Source organism: Stigmatopora nigra, unplaced genomic scaffold (genome assembly GCF_051989575.1).
Source record: "Stigmatopora nigra isolate UIUO_SnigA unplaced genomic scaffold, RoL_Snig_1.1 HiC_scaffold_26, whole genome shotgun sequence".
NCBI lineage: Eukaryota > Metazoa > Chordata > Actinopteri > Syngnathiformes > Syngnathidae > Stigmatopora > Stigmatopora nigra.
Window position 1 is genome coordinate 498000 of NW_027551605.1, and position 22462 is coordinate 520461.

Here is a 22462-nt window from a genome sequence, read left to right on the forward strand (position 1 = left end):
ACTTTAACTTCATTTATTGTTCTGGTCTTTTAAAAACTTCAGGGAAAAGATAATATTGGAAGTAAATCTTGATATACTCAAGAAGATTCCAAAATGTTATGAGTGGACATTTATTTGCTCAAGACCACAATTTTTATGATGAAGCTGCATGGAGCCAAACAGACTAGTTGAATTGTATGTTTTAAAAAAGTTATGTGAACAACCTCAAATTGATTTATGGTTTATGGTTTACATTTCCATATACAGTAAAAAAAAAGTCTAGTCCCACGAAAGCAGAAATCCATGTGCATATTTTCATACTCATTACACTGCAAAATATTATAGAGACATCTTAAGGCTCAGATAAAAGATGCAAAAAACAACAAAAAAAGATTAAACCCACATAAATCAACTTAAAAATGCAACATTTATTTTAAATTGTAGCTATTAATTTCATCTGCAGATAAATGGAGCTGTGGCTCCACCCCTATGACAAAGCCCCGCCCAGTCCAACACACCTGTGACTATACTTCCCAATCATCCCCCCTCCAATCATGATCCACTTCCTGTCCTTATTTAAACCCTCTTATTTTTGCAGTTCCCCCTTTGACTCCATTGACTGCATGTGATTGCAGATGCTGAGGCAGTAGAATCCTTACTTTCTTTAGACAGCACTTACTGTCTAGAGTTAAGTAAGTTTTGTTTGCCTCAGCTTCACCTGATATTGTAAGTATGCTATTCGTTGTTATATTGGGTATTTATGTTGGTAAAGTTAATTATTTTAGGGCTGCATAGGGGGACTTGAGATAGGTTTAGACAGCCTGGGGTATACATATAGTTTGTCGCATTTATACATGTAGTTTATTTCCACGTCTAGACTTTGATGAAGAATAGATATATAAAATGTCATATGACAAGGAATAAGTAGCGGGAGATAAAAACTTTCCACCCCCAGCAAGTTTTTTTGGGGAGAATTTGAAGTACATCTGCTTTGGCCATCACCCGACCCCCACTCAAGCCTAACCAATAACTTCAAGATGGAGTATTTTTAGAGAAAAGAAACGTGGTCTAAAAGAGTAAAGTAAGACTTTTATGAATGCACGCTGAGTTTCAGAACACATAAAACTGGAAACATGAACGTTTTTTGAGGGATTTTTTTCCCCAAAATGCAATAAATACTTGAAAAAAAGCAAGTTATGCTTTGACGGGTGCCAGCTTTTACTCAGAGTTCCTAGAGTAAATAAAGCTATTTGATGACAAAGAATGAAAACCTGCAACTGAATGATGATGGAATGAGTGATAAAAATGGGAAGCTTATGTGAGCAAGGCGTGGTGACTTCGAAGTATTCGGGTATTCAACAATTACATACAGTCGATACTATTTTTCCCAGCACTCTGGGGTGAAAAAGTCATCTTGTCAACTGTCAAGTACATGCCAAAGCAACCACAAATGGGGTTGGATGGATTCTGAAGTTATGTGTAAACATAACACTGTGCAAAAATGATGATATTTATAACTAATATCATGAAAAGGGGAAAAATGACTGGGAAAACACTCAAATGCTGCACTGGGAGTTTGGAAAGTTGTGGCCTTGGACTTTACATAAAAGCAAACTGTGGGGAAATACAGTTTGCTTAATAGAAACAAAAGTACACATGAATATACTTCTGTGGAAATGCATATTCACTCTACATTGTGGTTAACGGTGTGTGACAATATATTGTGTGATGACAATAATGGACTGTCTTCAGTTGGGTTTTTAAAACTGAAGCTTTGCACATTTACATGCCATTGTCACATCAATGTTTCTACATAAGTGCAAAGAGCACAAAGGTTCCAAAAAATGCACCATTTAACTCATAACACCATCAATATGACTTTCTCTATTCCCACGCTTGCTCACGTGCCACCACCCTCTGTCCTTCCTTCTCTTTTCATAACTTCAACCACACACTAATTCATAATTGAGCAACAAAGGTTCCCTTGTGGTGAGGGAGGAACCTGGGCTTGCTACACTTTGTGCTGAAAACTTCAAGAGGGACCAATGGAGTAAAATCAGGCTCATGGGTAATAAGAGCAAATAAGAGTCATGTGATGACAACACTTTTCTTAGCCAATCAGGCTATTTCAGTTACTCCTTTTTGGTTTGGATGAATGCTCTTTATGAGGGGTGACGTGTTTTTCAGTGAGGTTTTTCTGGAAAAACACATGCAAGTTGCAAAGATGCAACTAAATGGATGAATAAAATGGTTTCACTGTTGTGAGGCCAAAACACTGTTGCAGAACACTTCAAATCCAAATAAACAATCAAAAAGGAGGAAAATGTGGGGCTTCTGTTTTAAAGCCAAACTGCAAAACTGACCACAAAGAATATCACTGAAGCATCTGCCGGGTATGCATGCCAGTTAAAGGTTTCAAGGTGTTGGAACCACTTCTTAAAAATGACAGCAAAAAGGTTGCAATGATACATGAGTGATGAATCTGTTTGACAACATGAACAGGTTAATGTCATGGTCCAGATTCTATGAATTGAATGGCATTACATCCCACACACTAACAGACCACAACTGTGACACGACTGTCTCCAAATGAAGTATTACTTAAATGAAGTATACTCTAAAATTACCTGCAAAAAAAATCCTCTCATTATTAACCCATCTGTCAAACTTCATGAAAATCACCATAATCTTAATAAATCATACCCACTTTTGCACCACAGTGCTTATTTCAGGTATTGCATGAATAACTGTGTTGAATTTGCAGTGATCTCTCACACTCTCATTGATCTCCTCTTTCCGCAAGTGAAAACTACACTTCCCCATCATGAACCTAAATCAGTGAGTCAAACCTGGCAACCCCCCTCTCTTCTCATGTCACCTCATGTCTCACAGGAATCCTCCAACACACACAATTAGTGCACACACCCCAATTAACTTGTACTCACATCCCTAAAAAGCAAGTGTGTACACATCCCCCCAGGCGATGCGAGACAAGACACTTAAAATGCAAAGCCACTCCATCCCAGACGAGCATAACATTGTAATCCGAGCATGTTAGGACAGAAATCAAGGTGACACTTACAAATGCATCATGGAACAAAAACACCTCCAAATGTCCAGCCGCAAACTTCCTTGACAAGACTTTCTTGTCAATGCCTACTGGCTGAAAACAAGCTCTCACGTGAGTAGTCCACTGTGGGTCCAAGCCAAGTAGAATGAAGAAAAGAGCCCAAAAAAGGAAAATGTAGTGAGCCAGCAAGCCAGAGTGGGAACAAATGAATAACCCCCCTTTAAGAAGGTGTGCTCCTTTATGGCCAGTTCTTATAAGTTTGTTTCTCATCCAATGTGGAGGAGTAAGAAGCCGTCTTCATTTTTTTTTTTTTTAACCGATCCTGTCCTGGTTTCGAGTTAAAGCCGGCTTTAGACAACAGGAATGTGACAGCGAGAGAGTGCGGGAGGGAGTGTGTCTTTGTGAGAGGGAAAGAGAGAGAGTGCAAGAGAGTGGGAGGCAGCAGACATTAGGTGGACATGTAGTAGTGTTCACCTCCACAGCATACTACTGTGTTAGCAGTCAGAGGGATGGTGGAAAGGGAGGGTTTGCAAGGGGGGTGCTCTGTGTCCGTGTGCCGCTTGGTTGAAGTGAGAGAGGGAAGCGGTAGTGTGCAGCTACAGGAAATGACCTAGGGATTTCATTCAGATGAAATTGGGAAACCGATGTGCAATAAGCTCAGCTAGTTGACATGGACATTTTGGCTAAAAGGCTATGTGATGTCAGATTTTGGTGTGACATGTTTGTTACACTTTGCTTTGACCATGACTAGAGTTGTTTCATAAGGAAAGAAAAGTAAGTCTGTGCCATATTTTCCATTCTAAAAGACACTGGATTATAAGACGCACCTTCAATGAATGGCCTTTTGAAAAGTGTTTCATATAAATGGCACATCAGACTATATGATGCAGTAGTAGTAGTAGGGGATTGTGTTATACTTCCACTAGATGGAGATGTGCTTAGGAGAATTTCATACAATGATTAACCAATACTGATCCATATATCAGGCACACTATAAAAATATGGCATATTAGTTGCACTTATAGTGCAGAAAATACAATACCTGCCATTCAAATGCCAAAAAAAAATCAAGCTCCAACTGTAATAAGATGAAAGATAAGATTGGACATAAACATTTAAATCCACCGTAAATCTATGTGCTATAAAATGAAAACATGTTAGACATTTGCGGTGGAGTGGAACTTCTTAGTAAAATTGAACATAAATTTGAAGTGTAGACAAAGTACTCCCTATTACTTCTTAACATACTAATTCATCCTGCTTATTTTTCCCTTACTTCTCTCCCACGTTTTCATCCATTGGGGAAGAAAAATGAAACCAGCCACAAGCTGAAAAGAATTACCATAGGCTGCCCCTTCCAAATTCAAGCCATCCCTACATGCTACTACCCTTTCCCAATTGAACAAGCATGACATAAAACAAGAACAAGGAAGGAACAATCACACACTGAGTGACACCAAGTCCCGAATTTTCCTTCCTTCAAATATATTAATGCATAACAATAATTCCCATTTCTCGTGTTGCTTCCCTGGATGGTCGATTGGGCAAGCGATTTTCAGAAAACATGCGGTGAGCAAAAAAAAAGCTGTGGTGATTACATAAACAGAAAAGTGTTGTTAGATGAAAGCTTAAAGGAAGAACAGAAGGCAAAAAAAGGAAGATGAGAAACAGAGGGGTTGCAAAAACAGGATGGAATTTAACACCTTGTACTTTTGCCAAATCCACTTTTCTTCCAATTCATTTCAATCTAATTCCACTTGAAAGTGTTCCCTAAAGGCTCATGATCATCTATCTATCTAGAATTTGCCAGCTTTTGTGCATATTTATCCAGTGCCCAGATGACCCGAGTCCTTCCACGTGACGTTTTACGGTTGACCTAAGCTGCTGGCAAAGCACAATCCAAGCAAGCCCCTGGCATCAGCAGATCACCATGGCAACCCCTTTGGCACTTTGCTGAGAAGACCACACGCGCAGCAACTTTACAGACACTTCATTTTTAACTTTTGCCAAGACGACTTAAGCTTTTTTTTTTTGGCACAATAGCAAGTCACACAGAATTCCTTGTATGGGTATTGGCAGGCAACACAACAGTCACTATTAATGCAACACACAAAAACACACACATACACAGACATGGGTCAGATGAGGTCACATGTTGTGTGTTTTCTCGCAGCGGTGTTCCTGAGATTGCCAGCTGTGGTTATTTTGTGTGTTATATGAGGCATGGGAGCATTTGGAGGGAGGGGCTAGTTCTAAAGTGCTAAAAGTCAAACATGCCATGATAAATTACCATATTTTTGGGACTATAAGTGGCACCTGATTCTAAGTCGCACCAGTTAAAGAATACAAAATGATGGGGAGGGGGTGTAATTTCAAATAGTCACATTGGAATAGTAGTTTTATTATTTTAATACATTTAGAACTGAATGCCTTATACAGGATGTATTATGATTAATTTGCTCTTTCATCACTATGAACAAGCAAATCCAAACCAAGTTTGAAGTCAGTCAAAACAAATCATGTAGGCCAATTGGCAAGATTTTAAAAGCCAACATTTTGAGGTTTGAAACATGCCATTAGCCAAAACTGCTGGATTTAAAGTGTGTGACCTAACAGGGATTTAATCTTGGAAACTAGATCTGTGTGTAAAAGTCTACATGTGTGGCATGATGTCATATATTGAAAACCATGTTTATTCACATTACTATGCAATGAATGTATACATATGTTTCTGAGGGTCCGCCAACTTAACGGGAGACTGTTGTTGGGGGGCTACACAGCAGCAAAAAAGTAAGCACACGTCCACACAAGCACGCCAGCATAAACACCCCTGGGTTCTTCTCCCGAAATTGTGTGGCTACGAGGAAGGGGGGTGCAATTTGCAGCATTGAATGAGTACCTTGTGTGTCAGCTTTTTTCCCCTCTCGTTAAAACACGTAACCCATATGTGTCAAAAGAGGACCAAGTCAGTCCTTGTCAGCCTTTAAAATCTACCTCACCTTCTGCTTGAGAGCTTTGACATAAACGTGTTAACAGTTACTGACTTTCAGTTAAACTAAGACACTTAATCCATCATCTCCATCCTCTTTAAACCCATGAGGGATTTGAACCTACCTGAAAAACAGATCACCAGTCTATAACAGTTCTAAACCTGAATAACTGAATCCCTAGACCGAGGCTACCCTGAATATAAATCAGTGTAAAACCAACTCAACCAAAAAGACACTATCATTATCCCAAGTAATCTTTCCATACCAATCATTTCACTTGTGGTTTCACTCCAACAACAACAAATACCTTTGCTGTGTTTTTTTTTATCATCAGCTAAGTGTTATAATTAATCAATTTCTTCCTTAGCAATTACCGTTGCTCATTAAAATTTCCCAAATAGTCCGCTGTGTACGGTTCAAAGGAGGCAGCATATATGTCTTGCTGAGGGTTATCCATTACACGGCAGAACTCCAAACGGGAAGTCATAGAGGGGGTTAGTTTGGAAAAGAGTGCCTCCTTATCTTGATTTAGCTTTAAGATGGCTCAGGGGAGGAAGGGAAGTATAAACTGAATACATAGAATACAAAAAGGTCAAGTCTATTGATTAATGTGGCTATCAGCCACAATATGTCATAATACACCTGTGGCTTATAGTCCAGTATTAACGTATTTATGAATAAATAGACTTAAGGTAAAATTTGGTGGGTAAGGCTTAGTCAGAAATATGGGAATCAAACATGCAGTTGTGCTGACAGGCATGTTTTTTAATGTGGAAGGCAGATGAAGTCCATTCATGCGAGTAGAAAGCTGAGATCCAAATCCAAGACCTCCTGAAAGCTTGTCAAGCTTTCTGAAAATTCAATAAACAACAGGATAAACACTGTCCCGCTGGAAAATTATCATTTCAGTGTATTCATCTTAGACTTGAGACTTGGGTTAAAAAACTAATGAGTCCCTCACAAAGCAATGACCCCAAAAACAAACATTAAGCAAGCCTGAACGCCGACTGCCAAGAGATAGAACAGTTCATTCTCCTTAAATCTTTCAAAAAAATCAACTTCAAAAGTTTCCTCGTTTAAAAATGTTCCTTTTAAGAAAGTGCCTTAAGCATTCTCATCAATCAATCTCCAAAACCACATAAATTATGACTGTTTTAAGTTCTGATGATGAAAAGTCAAGAACCTGCAATCATGGTGCTCCAAAGAACTGCGAGGTGTCTGTAATCTCACATATCGCTTCCTCTAATTTAATTTTTGTTTGTTTGTCTTTAAAACAAACAGTGGGGTGCAACACTAATGATGCTTGAGAGTGGTCCAAAGGGTGCTTGACTATAGACGTTTCACTATGAGAGACATATAAGAGACAACCCATTCCAAACATTACAACTCCCACCACATACATTCTTCCACTCACAGTCCGGATACATACATATATATATAGGAATCAACCACCAATGAAATTGTGGACCCCCGCCATCCCACCAATAACTACCACTTTGCTTAATGCCTTAGGGAAAGCAGTGACTTCATGTCTAGAGTTGGTTACAGTGAGGTATTCAAGTTCAAAACATGGCACCCCTTCTTTTCTTTCTCTTGAACATTTATCATCCCATTTCCTTCCCTTCTCGCTCTCAAACACCCGCTCATTTATCGAGCTGTTTGTCGACTCGGTGATGGGTTATCAGGACCAGATAAGAGAGGTCAGACTCAGATTGAAGACAACACGACTCCATAAACACAGCTGAACAGTCTGGTGGTTCCTGTCTGCATCCAACGGTTCTTACTAAGATAATACTTGGATGGACATTCAGAAAACTATTTGACAATAGAGTTTTAAAAGCAGATATGTTAGAAATGGTGTGAGTGTTTGTTGTGTCTGACAGAGTAGAGGAGTTAAAGAATTACAGCCTTGACCTATCAGAGTTTAGCCAGAGGGTGTGTAACTCATTAAAACAAAGGAATAAGTCCATCTTTCACACTTGACTGCACAATAAACAAACAAGTTTCGGTCATTTAGGGATCACTAAAGCACTTAAGAGTTTGGCTTGTGGAATTTGTCTGGCACATCAAAAAACACCTTGCGTATCTACAGATATAATAATGGACAATTACTCGTATTTTGGGGGTTTTATCGATCTGGGATTGGTTGAAAAGGATAAAATGTAACAATTTTTTAAAAGTAAAAAATAAATGTGTTTTTTGTTTGCAAACTACGGTTGACATTTTAATGTATGGGCAATTTCCAGACTTGTAACATGAATTGGGAATGCGTTATAAAAATTAAATCTAACCTCAAAACTGCACTGAGCTCCTTTCTCTTAAACGTCATTATTAATATTTCTGATTGCAAACACTGATTTCCTATGATAAACCAAAACATAAAAGTTTCATTTTAACTGCTGTTTCCACCAAAGGTTAATTTCGAGCTTTAAAAAGGACCCAAAAATCATGAAATAGTCCCAATTGCCTTTTAGTTTATATATTAGAGTACTATAATAGGAAAAACAAAATAGCAGCAGCCCCTTGTCTGAAAGAGTAAAGCTCACTAGTGAGGAAATGGTGCACTCTTGTGGCATCTTTAGGAAAGTTATGACTTACCACAAGTGTAGATGACACTGAGGTACTTCCTAGTGCCAGAGTAGCACGGATCCCCAAATTCCCTGGAGGAGGCTCGAACTACACAGCTTTTCTTGGCCTGGCAGCGGGAGGTCACAAGCTCAAGGGCAATGGATGATTGACAATCTGCAAACAAACAAAAAAAAGACCAAAAAATGAATTAATGGAGGTCCCTAAAGAGATTGATAAACAGATTGCATAATACTAAGTACTATAAATGTATCTCAGCACCACACACACATATTATAGGGTCAGATAGTGTAGAAATGTTTAGAAATCTCTCCATTTGCAGTCTCACGGCTTGTCTAAGACACAACAATAAAATGGGGCCTCTTTTTGTTAAAAGGACACCTGATCCTTGTTTGTGTACAGATAGTAGACATTGATTAATCTAGCTGTCACATTTCATTCCAAAGCTTCACCCTAGAAAGCTGAATTCTCACCGGGGTCAAGTTAGTTTGCCCCAAAGACAGAGATTGGACGGAAGGGAAGGGAGCTGCTCGGTTTTGGATGTCGACTGGCCACAACAAATGGTAACACAGGTCAAAAGGGCAACTGTTGCAGTCAGGAAGTAAACATGGGCAATTTAATGACCGGGTCTACAGTCATTATGAAAGAACATGTCAAAATGGAATTTCTTAATAGTAATGAATCCCACCAAAACAAGTTTGCCACAAATGTGAACTCTAATTCAAACGGACATTCCCCAGCAGGAATCAACAATCTGGAATTCCTGACCAGGACGTGGCAGTCTGCAGGAAACCAGCAAAACCTTTGCGACATTTCTAAAAAAAAAAAAAAACAACTTAAATGAATCACATTTGCAAAAATCATTTCCCAGACTTTTTCTCAACAATAACTTATGACAAGGCATGAGTCTCATAAGCCAAATATTAAAGATTGTGAACAAGAAGCACGAACTAACCCATATTTGATATATTTATACACAAAAGGTTTCAGAACCAAGACTTTCCCCGAATATTTGAGGCGACAACATCTTCAAATACAATGCTCCAACTTTTCCACCCACACAACATGCACACAAAACATGTCTGGGAATTTACAATAGGGGGACCCACTTCGCCCTCCTTCCCGCTCATATGACTCACATACGAGGCGTATCGTTTGATACATAAGTCACTTGTGATACCTCCAGTCTTTGTACAGCAGTCGTCTGAAATGCAATGATGTGTAAGTTGATAGCCGAATATTTTGAAGGCACAAAATATGAGTGGCGCATGACTTCATTCTATTTGGGAAAATGTCGTCTTCTCTCCAATTGGTGGGGACATTAAAAAATACAAACTAAAGCGCCTATTATATATTTATGCAAATACATTGAGTACAATACTCCACTGATTGTTATACAGTTAAAAATACTGACAAATCAGTTTTGTTTGTTGAATAACTAATTGTGATATCTATTAGAATGGATGGAAATGCCATTTAAAATGACTCTTCCAGGAATAATTTAATAAGAAAGGAACAATACAATTCAACACACTAGTAATTATCTTTGTCTAAGGCATCAGAGCCAGTTATTCAGTTCTAGTGAAACCATTAAGATGAATCGTTAAGAGCTCTGTCAGTGCCTATGATCTCTTTGCCTGAAAACCATGAAAGCATGGCGGGCCTGTGAAAGAAAAAAAACTGTATAAGAACGTGCAAAGGGAGAGTAATTTAGATGTCAGGAGTTTTGTGTGATGATAATGGGTCAGATGAGAGAGAAGGCTTTTTTTTCTTTTGAGGCTCCTCCATCACTGTTAAGACCTGTCACATCACAGTTGTACAATTTGGCATACCTTTAGTGCAGTCTCTTGACAAATTCTTGCTTGTGTCAGTTCACTTTGCTATCGTGCAGTGTTCCTTGAGATGAGAAGGATTAAATTGTACTAGAAGCTAAAAATGTTGTGTATACAACAGTCGCCATATCTTGGCAGGAGGATTGTGGAGGATTATAATGTTGGGCTAAATTTTAAAAAGTGCATAGTGCTTATTTTGATTCACATGAATCTATGGACAGTGTCATTTTGCTCTGTTCTTAACAGAATGACTTTGACTGCATTTTTTTATGAACCATCTATTCAAGCTGTGCTGGCAATAAAGAATGTTTCTAAAAAATAATAATAATAAAATATACTTTTCCATATTAACAATTCAAGTACTCAACACAAAGCTCTAAAGTCCCAATACAACCTGTGATATATTTTCCTCTTGCAGGTTGTAGTAAAAAAATGACTATATCATGTACTTTTAACAGTCAAAATACTAAACAAGAACCAAATAACTGCTTTAAAACTATCAAATCTGAACTTTTGCCTGAAATCTTCCCCCAAATTATAGTTCTGCTAACCTAAAAATATTTAAAAACATCCCACAATAATTTGCTAAAATGCACTGGTGCATACAAATTCATGTAGACCAAAAAAGACATATTATGGTTTGGTACCAGACACCAAAAACACACCATGCATCTCCTCTACGTCCACTACAAAAAGAGGCAGCCCAGTTTTGAAAAATAATCATCAGTGTGGCTCTAAACCATCACTCAAGACAACCTCACTTCCTCCTCCCAAGTGACACTGGAGACACATTAAAGGACGGGGTGAATGCGTACATTATTGAAAGAAATAGACAAGCATGTCGTTTGCATGTGCATTGTAACCACCCACAATGCTAATGTCATTTGACGGGTCACAATGCTCTATCCTGCCTCTAATCTGGCCTTTGTACCTCTGTAACATCTGCCAACGCGACTGCCACAGCTACGCTACTGTATTTAATGTAGAGCTTGAAACTAGATATTAAACTCACACACACACACACCCAAACACCTGCTGCTCTACAGGAATAGTGGGAGGGGGGATTCTTCATGAGCACAGTATGTGCTTTATAATTGTCTCTGATTACTCACACAGCCAGCGTTAGCCTTTTGAACCCTGTGTCGCATAAAGGCCACACACACATCTGCACCGCAGGGCAAGTCCACTTTGCATTGTACTGTTGGTGTGGTTGCATCTTGCCATGTAAACTCACACAGGCATTAAAGAATAAAAAAGTCGACTTTAAATTACGAGCGCAGTTGTCAGACGTCCAAACTTGGATTGTGAATGCTCAGCCACACAAAAGACACACTCATTCTTAATGGGAACTCAATCCTTGTGTTTTTTTCTTCTTCTTTTTTTTCCTACAGCGCATCTCTAAGCTTTAGAAGACATCCGATCTGCATTCCAAACCAGTTCCGCCCTGACAATGTGCGTGTCTGTCTGCAAGGAGTTTGATATATTTCAGGATGTTTTTAGAAGACAGCAAGTAAATAACAGCTTAAAATAATCGGAAACCGCAAATCTCCTTAACACGATATAAATGCTATAATCATGTAAACCCAAGAAGAACATTTAAGCTTGTACTTTTAGGTAGTAGTGAAATATATTCCGTAATTGATTGATTCGGTGCCGTTTCAAATTGTTGTAATGAAGGTGAATGGGCAAATTATTGTTTGCTATGTGAGTAGTGGTTTTGAAATGGGATGGTGTGCTGTATTTGTTGTTTCTCACCCAATGAAGGGGCTCTCCTGTGATGTAGAGGGCATTCAAGGGTGCCCTGTTGGGTGCGACCATACATGGCAGAGTAGACCGCGATCTGCATCCCCCTTTTGCAGCTCAGCCTCATCCTGTCCTCCTCACACACCACTTTGCTCTTATATTCATCTGGAAAAAAAAATAGGAAGATGTTTCAATCATATATTTTCCACCACTATTAAACAAAATTCTACCATCTGCTATAAATGTGTTGTCTGTTCCTTTAAATCCAAAATATTTCACGCTATAACACCACCAGCCAAATACATGTTACAACGCTCACTCCACACGCAGTTTAATTTAATCTGGCATGAAAGTAAGGTATAATATGTCAAATATTTATCTCTCAATAAGTTTGCAATTTTGGCCCGGAAGGCATTAAGGAACGTAAACAGAAGAAAAAAAAGGTAGTGTTGGGAGTTGGACGTGTAGGGCCATGCAGCGGCATTCCTCACACACATCCAGTCATGGTGACCTGTGACCACCAGAGCAGCACCACTGGCCGCCAAATCAAAACAGCCCGCATTAATGTGGGGAGTGGAGCAGGAATGCAAAGAAGAAACGGAGGCAAGAAAATGGCCGGAATGGCTTGTTATGCCTTTTAGTGATGGATGAAGTCTTTCCCCTTCACTTCCTCTTTTCTGGCATCTCCTTTCAGAGGCACTGACACCTTTCTGGGGTTACTTACTCCATGTAGACTTTCTTTCCTCCTCCACAAGTCATTTCTTAAGTGACATGGAACAAAGAGCTGTTGATTGGAGGTAGGAAAGGTAGGCAAAGGAGAGGGATCAGTAGTTTAAAATCTGCTCACTCCACTGTGAACTGCACTTTAGAGTCACTAATGAAGACGGGATTTTGGGCCTTGGATTACTGCATTGTTGTCGTTGTGTGCTTGGTTTCCTGGCTAGTGGAGAGATTGAGAGAGCTTCCGTCTATTCTCACTTCCGATTATCCGGTTAAGGGTGACAATAGGCGGTGGAGATAAGTCCACATGAATAAAGGTGGACTAAATGAATAAATGTGGACTAAAACTTGCTCACTTCTCTCAGTTGATTAATAGCAGAGAAGTATTGGCTGGTGTTAAGAACTGCACGATTGGATTTGAGTTGTTTAAAGTTAATTCTGTAAGAAATAAACACCCAAGAAAGCTCTATCTCAAAACCAATATTTTCCAGGAAACAAACAAAACAATGGCACACTTATTAATGGTATTCAAAACCACTTTTTCCAACTGATCAATTATGAGTAGTATGTTTTTTGTGAGGGTAAATGTATGAAAGTCACCAGGTGTGTATGCAAGATAGGGAATGACTTACTGGGTCTGCACTTGTACAACACTGTGAGGTATTTGCTGCTCCCGGGACACTGGTCAATCCCAAACACGCGGCTGTTGACAAGTACTTGACAGCTCCTTCTGTCTTGGCATTCATCCAGCATTTTCTACACAGAGGCAGGGGCGGCGGCAGAGGACCAAAACATGGTTTCAGTCGGTTAACAAAGAGGAGCAGGCAAACCTAAAACCACTTCAAACAGGATTCTTAGAACCATCAGAGCACCGAAAGAAGGGGGTGGGTGGGAGAGGGAAAGGAAGGAATCCGGAAGGGTCTACTCTACTCATTCATCTCTTTTTCCATCTCAGTTTTCATTCAGGATAGTCAAACATGTGACATTGAGTTATCGAACTGTTTTCCACAAGGGATTTCTAAATGGTAGAATGAATGATTCTATATACAGAGGAGGATAATGAACTATTATATTTGTCTGAAATGAAATGGAGGGCATTTTAATTTAAATTAAGAACAGACAAGGTTATTGTGGTATTAGTACCTGTAGTGCAGTGGAGACGGAGCAGTACTCATCCCCCAGAGCGTCATAATAACCAAGGAGAGCCTGGTAGCTCTGAGGGCACCGATGGATGTCGGAGGCGCCTTTCCTTCCGTAGAAAGCGGACTGGACTGTGATAGTGGTCCGTGGCGGGCAGCGAACGGACAGGAGTTCTCCGTCGCAGGCCTGCTCCGTGTAGTTCTTCAACACTTTGGACAAGTAACCTGTGAAGACAAGATAACAATAGGGACTGTTAATATATATTGGGATCATTCAAAGACTACATTAACATCAACTTGGTACTTTTGATGAATGATCTGATACATTCCCAGTTGAAAAACAATTAAATATAAAGACATTTGGTCAATTATTTAACATTGGAAAATGCATTTCTGTATCTCTTCACTTTACTATTTCATTAAAGGCAGCAAGAAGAACCAAACCCACCAGAGTCGTCATTAACATTCCACCCGGTGATGACAAAACCTTGATATAAAGTGCTGATAGCCTGGCTATAATATCCGAGTACTTATATACATTTTCAATTCTGTGGACAGATGTATAACAGGAATGACTTAATCACTGGCGTCATCCCAATGAACAATTGCTCAGTAAAGAATCAATTCTAAAAATTCAAGAACATCTAACAACCCCCAAATTGGGTTGAAGTCTTCTAGTTAAGTGTTGAGCAAACAGTTACAAAAAGTCAACAGAATTGCACGCCCTCACAACACAAATACGTCGCAACACACACCAAGTGGACACAGAATGCCATTCAATTATTGCTATTTGGTTGGCCTTTGCTTGGGAGGCGTGGATTACAATGAAATGGCGTTTCTGAGCACACATACTCGCATGCATACGTAGAAAACAAGCATTGTTCTCTTATCACCAAGGCCACAGTTTCAAGGAGGAAGGCTTCAAAAGGTCGCATCTAAATATGGATGCCTAATAAACCACTCTGACTGAGGCACATACGTTATTTGAAAATAAACAGATGCATTGACTTGCAACTTTTAAGTTATAATTTCAAATAAATATGTAATTTGTGATAGCAATATATGTATGTTTCATAAAATAATGTTATTTGTCGGTCTGCAAAACCACTTTTGTATTGTAGAAAATGTCAACAAAAAAAAAACATAGTAGCAGGAAGACTAGTTTCTTGCTCATTCGGATTAAATTATCATTAGTGCTTGTTTTGCGCCATGAGCCACTACTCAGAGGGACCACCAGTTTTTTCCGCCCTCCAGTCGCCGAGTCTTGGCGACAGCAGTGAAACCATGGGAACAAGCAAGTGTGGTGTAAGAGCTTCCAGTGATAAACTGGAAGCTGATTGGACCTGTGAGGTAGGAGTGGCCACCACTGACATGTTCCTCCACCCAAAAAATAGGATTAGAAGGCAAGCATATTATCTCACGCAAAGATAACTGACTTCTTTTCATATTATCTTGCTATTCATCATTTCTTGTCTTTTAATCATTGTCTCCATGGTGTTACCTGTTGACTGACGCCGCCTTGGAGGCACCTGTGTAAACCATCTAGCCAATGACAGGTGTCCCTCAAAGGCAGAAAAAATGAACAATACTCAAAGAACACCCACAATTCTCTCCTCCCCTTTTCTTTTCATGGCAGGCCTTCCTTAACTGGGTGTACTGGCTTTTTGCCGAACAAAGGCCGTCCTCAATTGTGCTTGCTGGTTTGAGTAAATTCCCATTACAAAGATAGTCCCCATTATGTACAAGTTAAACTGAACTAAAAAGATGCTCTGGTGATAATTCCGCTCCAGACAAGTTAAGAGGAAATCCAGTCATGTGAAGCTATAAGATGTCATATTGAAGTTTAAATTGGAATCTCTTGAAAATCCATCATGTGATGACCCTCAAATCTTGACCCTGCAATAGAGGGAGAGCTACATATGATGGGGATTAGTGTCGGCCAAGTGTGTTGTGTCAACATGACATGGAGGAAGAAAAAGAGAAAGATTTGCTCCCTGGGAAAGCTGAGCAAACATTGTTGCAAAATATCCTAGACTTTTAAAATCATATTAATGCAATAGTGTTGTAGTATTGATATATAACAAGAAAAACACTTGTAAAATCAAATGTAATTAACACTTTTTTGTGTTTCTAGATATTTCAGATGGAAGGCTATTGCTTAATTGTTTTCAAATCTCAACTTTAAGCAGGTTGACATATTTATAGCCACGAATAAGATGAGTTTCTTTGTGTTTTTGCGACAATGGGCTTGCCATTTGAACGTGAATGAAGGAGTTGAGCCCGAAACTTCAGCCTTCCTTTTTTGTTTAGACAAGGCAGTTAATGGTTAACTGTTATTGTCCAGCTAAAACTGCAACTTTTAACTACTAGCATCTTGGGTGCAAATAAAGAACATGGTTAACTTTGTGAAGATTTACAACGGCTTAGATGTTGTCATTTGTAAATATTGATTGTAATGCTCTACAACAAGTCTTCAAACAGACATTGTGGAGTCTGAAAACTTGTTTACACACGTCTCATTAAAAGCCAGACAGAGAGGAAGTCAAAGTTAGTGAAAATAAACATTCCGAAGCTGTCATATTGAATATTTCTGACAGGTGACAGGAGGTAAGGGGGAATGGTTTGGATTTAACTCCAGAGGCAGTGCAGCTGGAGAAAAAATTCAGCTTAAGACTTATTCATTCTTTTCAAAAGATGTAGTAATTTGTTAAATAATTACTTGAATCAAAACAATGAGAAAAAACTGCAGAGTTGGGTTTAGATGTTGTAGTGCTAAACCATATTGGGGTTCAGTTAGAAAAAAATAGTACAAATAATTCATCAAAAACAAAGAACAAATAGTAAAATACAAAACAATGAATAAAAGGTATAAACTAAACCAAGAAAAAATATAAACTTGAACAAATAACACTAATTTTAAATATAATAATTAAATTCTAACTATACTTTAACACCATATATGTAATTGCCCTTTTTTGTAGTTATGAGTGTCCACACTATATAAAAATCCGAAAGAACTCCCTTTAAATAGATGAAGTGATCATAATAATTATACATTTGTAACAAGACCTCAAATAACACCACGTTAAAAACAAAGTAGCCGAAAGCCACAAAATCAAAGACTGCATTGCGTTTCATCTGACTGCATTAGGTTTTTAAACCATTTACAGCTTCATGGCTTTATTGGTGTTATTTTAAGCAAATTATAGCTGTCAAAACCATCAAATGTTTAAGAAAAGCATATCTGCAGGCCTGCTGTAGAAGGAATTCCCTTCTAGTGGTGATTACTAGGGAGCATGAAGGCAACATGAGAGACTAAAGTGTATTGGCGTTGGAGATGAAGAAGGGAGAGCGCAAGATGAATTGAAAAGAGCAAAGGCTTTGTTTAGCAAGTGTTTTGCCATTTTTCTGTTTAAAAAAGTGAAAAAAACACCCAATAAAAAGCACAAGTTTAGTCCAAATCTTTGGGAATATGGCCAGAGCATACAGGATGTGGCAGTAGAGATCCAAAGACCAGAGCAGGGTGGTTTTAGCCTCTGTACTAATTACTTCTCCCCAAAGACCGCAAAGGCTGTACAAGGCCCCCGCGAGCACAGCCGTGACATGATGATAAAGCCCCTCTGGTTTTGAAATCATGTGGTCAGACCTCTTGACTTACCTTTAAAGACGCGGACGAGTGATAAACGGGGTTGAACTAGGCATGTTGATAGGGTGTGCTGACATGTTAAAGACACAAAACAGCACCGCAGACCACAGTAAAGATTTCTCACTCCTTAAGACACACCTGAATTGGCTTGGACTGAAAAAAAATGCATTCTTAAAATTCATTGCATTCCACTGCTTTCAGTACAATTGCTTTCCTGCTAAACATAACTTTTTGGGGATTTTTTCAGGGTTTTTTTTTGACTGAGTGGCATGTAAAGGAACAGCCTGAAAGGGATCTCATTCACATTTAGTTGTGTACACTCATTCAAAAGCCAGACTTAAAAGTGGGGGTTGTCAGCTGAGTGAGCTTAGCCCTGAATTTAACCCCAGCAATGGTCTTGCTCTTGGATTTTTTTTGATCAAAAACTCAGTAAGAGCCATAGATCCTGTTCCTCAGAACCAATAAAGACCTCCCACCTATTTCTCATCCTCTCTGCAGGAAACAAAGTAAAACACATTTCACAGTTTGCAGTTTAAACTAAGCGGGGACCGATCCAATAACAGATCATAAAATTGCTTCCAAAACAAGCATCTTTTGCATTTGTCTATAACACAATGGACAGATGAGCAACATAATGCCAGGAAAGCTGGTTTAAGAAGACAAATACAAAACCACATTTAGATTCTTTCATTTACTACAATTGTGTGACTGCAGATCTCAGACACGACCTGACGCTGTCCCAACACGTCCCATGTTGTTTTTTGTTCCTAAACAACCTGAGGGCTTGGCTCATTGACTTTTATCAATATCCACTGATTATGACCTCCCAAATTCAAATGGCAAAAGAGGACAAATGCCTTCTAACTCCTGACAGACAAAGAGCAGACCTCGAAGTAGTAATCCAAAGCAGGGATGCAAGCAACTCCTACGCACCCTTAACTACACAAACAACAGACCAGCAGACATTAAAAACAAACCCCCAGTCGAGCCTGCTAAATTGTAGAGGCACTATAATCACATTTATTTTTAAAGTTAGCCTTGTAATGCCACATATAGTAGAAAAAAACTCCTCCATTTAAATTAACGGCAGTTTGGTTTATTACAGAAGCTAGATCATCAAAACATGGAACCCAAGAAACTGACTGTCAGACACACACGCCAAAATAGTGGCAGGCTTCTTCTTCTGCTTGAATCCTCAATGTGCCTTTTCTCCCCATTTGGATCAATACAGCTTGTGTAGTGACAATCAAAGGCCACCCAAGTGACATTAGCAACAAGTCGGAGGTCACGTTAAAGAGTGAACCCACTCTGTTGTCTGAGTTCATCCTCGGGCGTGCAACAGGGTACCAAACATCTGCCGGGAAGAGAGACGTGGCCTCACAGTAGGAAAGGAGATATTTCTTCCCTGGGGAGTACCCACAAACTAAACTCCAGTCCCACGACCGGCCTCCCGCGACCTCCTTTAGCTTGTGCCTCTCTTTATGACCCCTTGAGGTCAAAGGACAATCTGCAAGAGGACACTTTTACTCTGTGCATGTCCGTTATGAGGGCACTTATCACTGGTGAAAAGGGATAAGGTGGTGAAAGCATGACGTGGGGGGGACGGGACGAGAGATGTGCTTTAAGACCCTCCAAGACTGTCCAGACGCAATCAGTGAAGACGGGACGATGCACAGAAAGAGATGGAGCTTCAGTGCATGGGAAGGTGAGATGCTACGTCATTTTAATGGTCATTTTTATGACCTGCGAGAACTGCGTGGTTGCCAGACGGACTCATTGGACTCAAGACAGAAGCGTCTGTCTGTCTTTATTGTCGCTAAGTGAACAACAGATGGATCCTTTATCAGGGCACCCTCTTCTTCATAATGAAATGGACAAGAGCAAGTTGTAGGAGTTGAAAAAATGGTCAATATATATTATGAATGATGTGCAATATGAACACACATCATTGGAGAACATGCAATACATTGGAGAATAAACCTATCTTATTTTATCAATTATAATGCCATGTTTGATTGACTATAATGTATGTTAAGATACATTTCCCACATAATATTTATATTGCATCTCATCAGATTTACAAAAGCCTATAAAACAGCCCTTTTTGGACATTCAGAAGCCTGAAGAAAGAAGTTCAAGAAAAGATAAGATGAAAAACACTTTTTTTTTAACGGATTTAGATAGATGTGAGGCTTGTTTTGGTGGAGCAAAAGAATTCAAATGGAGAGAGCAAGCAGGCCTTCCTAGAAGTCAACAAAAAAAGAAAACACTCAACATACAAGTTTGTCTGAATGAATCAGAAAAAAGAAAAGCCCCATTTTAAGGCTTGAAGAATGTACTGTGAAGAGAGGCATTTCCTTAAAAAAAGGTACAAGTGGGTGGGATCTGACAGGATGAGCTTGGAGGGGAATTAACAAGCTTAACACAGGAGCTGCTCTGTGAAAACAAGCAATAGAACAACCTCAGAGTGGCCTAGGGAGAGAAAAGCCACCGGCAAGCACGCCCAGTGGGACTTAGCCAGAAGATCAACTTCCAGGAAGGTCACCACGAAAAGACCAGACTCTTTTTAAGAGAACATCCGCTGGTGGTCATTAAAAGATCAATGCTGGATTTGTTTTGCCCTAACAGTCCACAAATGGATTTTCCCCAAAACTTTACAAACAGTCAAGAAAACAAGGAGAAAAAGTTTTGCCAACAATGTGAAAACTGTCTAACTGATGAAGACAAGATTTAGTGGAAGAAAAGTGACTTGGACGGAGTTATTTTTGTAGTTTTCCCCATAATGATGAAGAAGATCCTCCTACCACAGAATGAAAGGAAATTTGCTTACAATTTGCTTCCAGTGTACAGTACCTAATATCGTTTTGCAATGCAAAACTGCAAAATTCCCCAGAGCCCCTTACCTGGGCTACTCTAAGGGGCCAGAAAGCAGCAGATTAGCCCCTGCTTTTGGGAGCAGGCTGCTGTAGCGTGTTGTAATGCAGACTGTCAGGGCGACACAGTTGGGGGGCTGTACAAAGCCTCCTTGTTCAGACGGGGCCCCCTTGTGCGCCCCACCTCACCGGCTTTTCATCAAACTTTAGAAAGTAGAATATTCTTTCCGTCAGCAATACTCAAGGAGCTGGGAAAAGTATAAGCAAAGGAGTATTAAAAGCAAACTAGATCAAGGTAGAATTGAAGGACTCTAATAAAGAAGATGATGGAGACCATCAAAGGTAAATTCTAAAAGACACAAGAACAGAAAAACCAGGACATAATTCAACAGCGCACTTAAGACGGAATGACATGGAGAGATAATTGCTGGTGCAAACGCCCACCGGGCTTGTCCTCAACATATGGCAAACTTCTCTAATTAAGCTATGCCATTTATCTAATGCTATTTGAATATATTCTAGAAAAATTGATTCAGGGAAGAGGATTCGCCAAATACAGATATTGGTCATTTTTTGAATTGAATAAAGTGATAGGTTGGCTGTGTGATGCCTAGAGTGTCACTCAAGAATCTCCCATCATGGAATCACTAGTTTGTCTTGGCGCTGCCATGTTTTTCATTTTGCAAGAGAGGACAAGTACAAGCAATCCAGACCTCTTCTCAACTCAATAATATTTGTACAATAGCACTATAACAACCAGAGCTACAACAAAGGCTTACAATCATACTAAAAACAATATAGTTCTTTTTAAAACTGCATAATATCAGTATTCAAAGTTGTATTGCCTTGAGTTCCAATTTGTAGTAATAGTGTGACAAGAAGTAGAAATATTCTTCAAATCCTTAAAAGTAACCATGTTACCGTGTTTCCAAAATATTTTGAACACAGATTTAAGGAGCATTACCTCAACTAATCTATGAACAACAATGAGTGACTGTGATTGTGGTCCATTTAAATGTCTTGTGTGCCCAGACTTGACTGCGTTGACACAAAGCTTTGAAGCACGTCTACCTTGGACATATTTCCACATTAATCATGTCACCACATTTCTTTTCAAATGCCTTTCCACGTAGGAATGTCTATTAAATTCATTTCAAGGAAGATTACCCCCTTTGAGAATGATAAATTCCCAAGTGGGACAATATACATTTCAGGAAATGGTTTAATAGCATACTCTCCATGCAGGGCTTTAAAAAAAAATACAAATCAAAGGAAAGTATTACTTCAAGATTGATTTAAGATCTCCATTCAAAAGCATTTGACCACAAACACAGGTGCAATGCCTGCCTTTTGTGTATAAATGTGCACTAAATGCATTCAAAAAGAAATACATTTTGAGCATTTGTTCCAATGCACAAAGGAGAAGCCCAACAACAACCATAAATATTTGAGTATATGGAAAAAACTGCAATATGCATCCTCCTCACCTTAACCTTGAAAGTCTGTCTCCTAAATTATAGTTGTCTACATAATAAGCACTACCTGTTTCAACAGGTATATGAATAATCCCATCATTTAGTTAACAATCAACTAATCATCTTTTAAGCTCTCAGCAAAGGTGATGTTTAAAGTCATAAAAATAGCATAGTTCCAACCAAGGGGGAAAAAATGACATCACTGAGCTCTATTTGATATTTTCCATTCACTATATAGCATGTATATAACTTTAGGGATAACTAATTTCATGATAATACAATTTAAATTCATTAAACAACTATACTATACTTGTTTATATTCAATATTATATCCGGATCCATGGTTTTTCTAGCTGTTAAAAAAAACCCAAAAACCACAGAACCCACCACTTGATTCACTTCTATGGGG

At 39.1% G+C, this 22462-nt stretch overlaps 1 protein-coding gene across 3 annotated transcripts in view; it reads right to left on the reverse strand.

Moving 5' to 3' along the window:
- The window catches only part of eva1aa (eva-1 homolog A, regulator of programmed cell death a), an 82441-nt gene that overhangs the window by 10014 nt on the left and 49965 nt on the right, over positions 1-22462 (reverse strand). For 2 of the 3 annotated variants that reach the window (XM_077711567.1, XM_077711569.1), the window contains exons 10-13: positions 14064-14284; positions 13553-13676; positions 12213-12365; positions 8638-8781 (exon numbers count right to left, since the gene is read on the reverse strand). In XM_077711567.1, coding sequence (XP_077567693.1) covers positions 8638-8781; positions 12213-12365; positions 13553-13676; positions 14064-14284 — 642 coding nt within the window. Of the gene's footprint in view, positions 1-3061; positions 3556-8637; positions 8782-12212; positions 12366-13552; positions 13677-14063; positions 14285-22462 lie in introns of those variants that run through there. The other variant, XM_077711570.1, reaches the window with a different exon arrangement.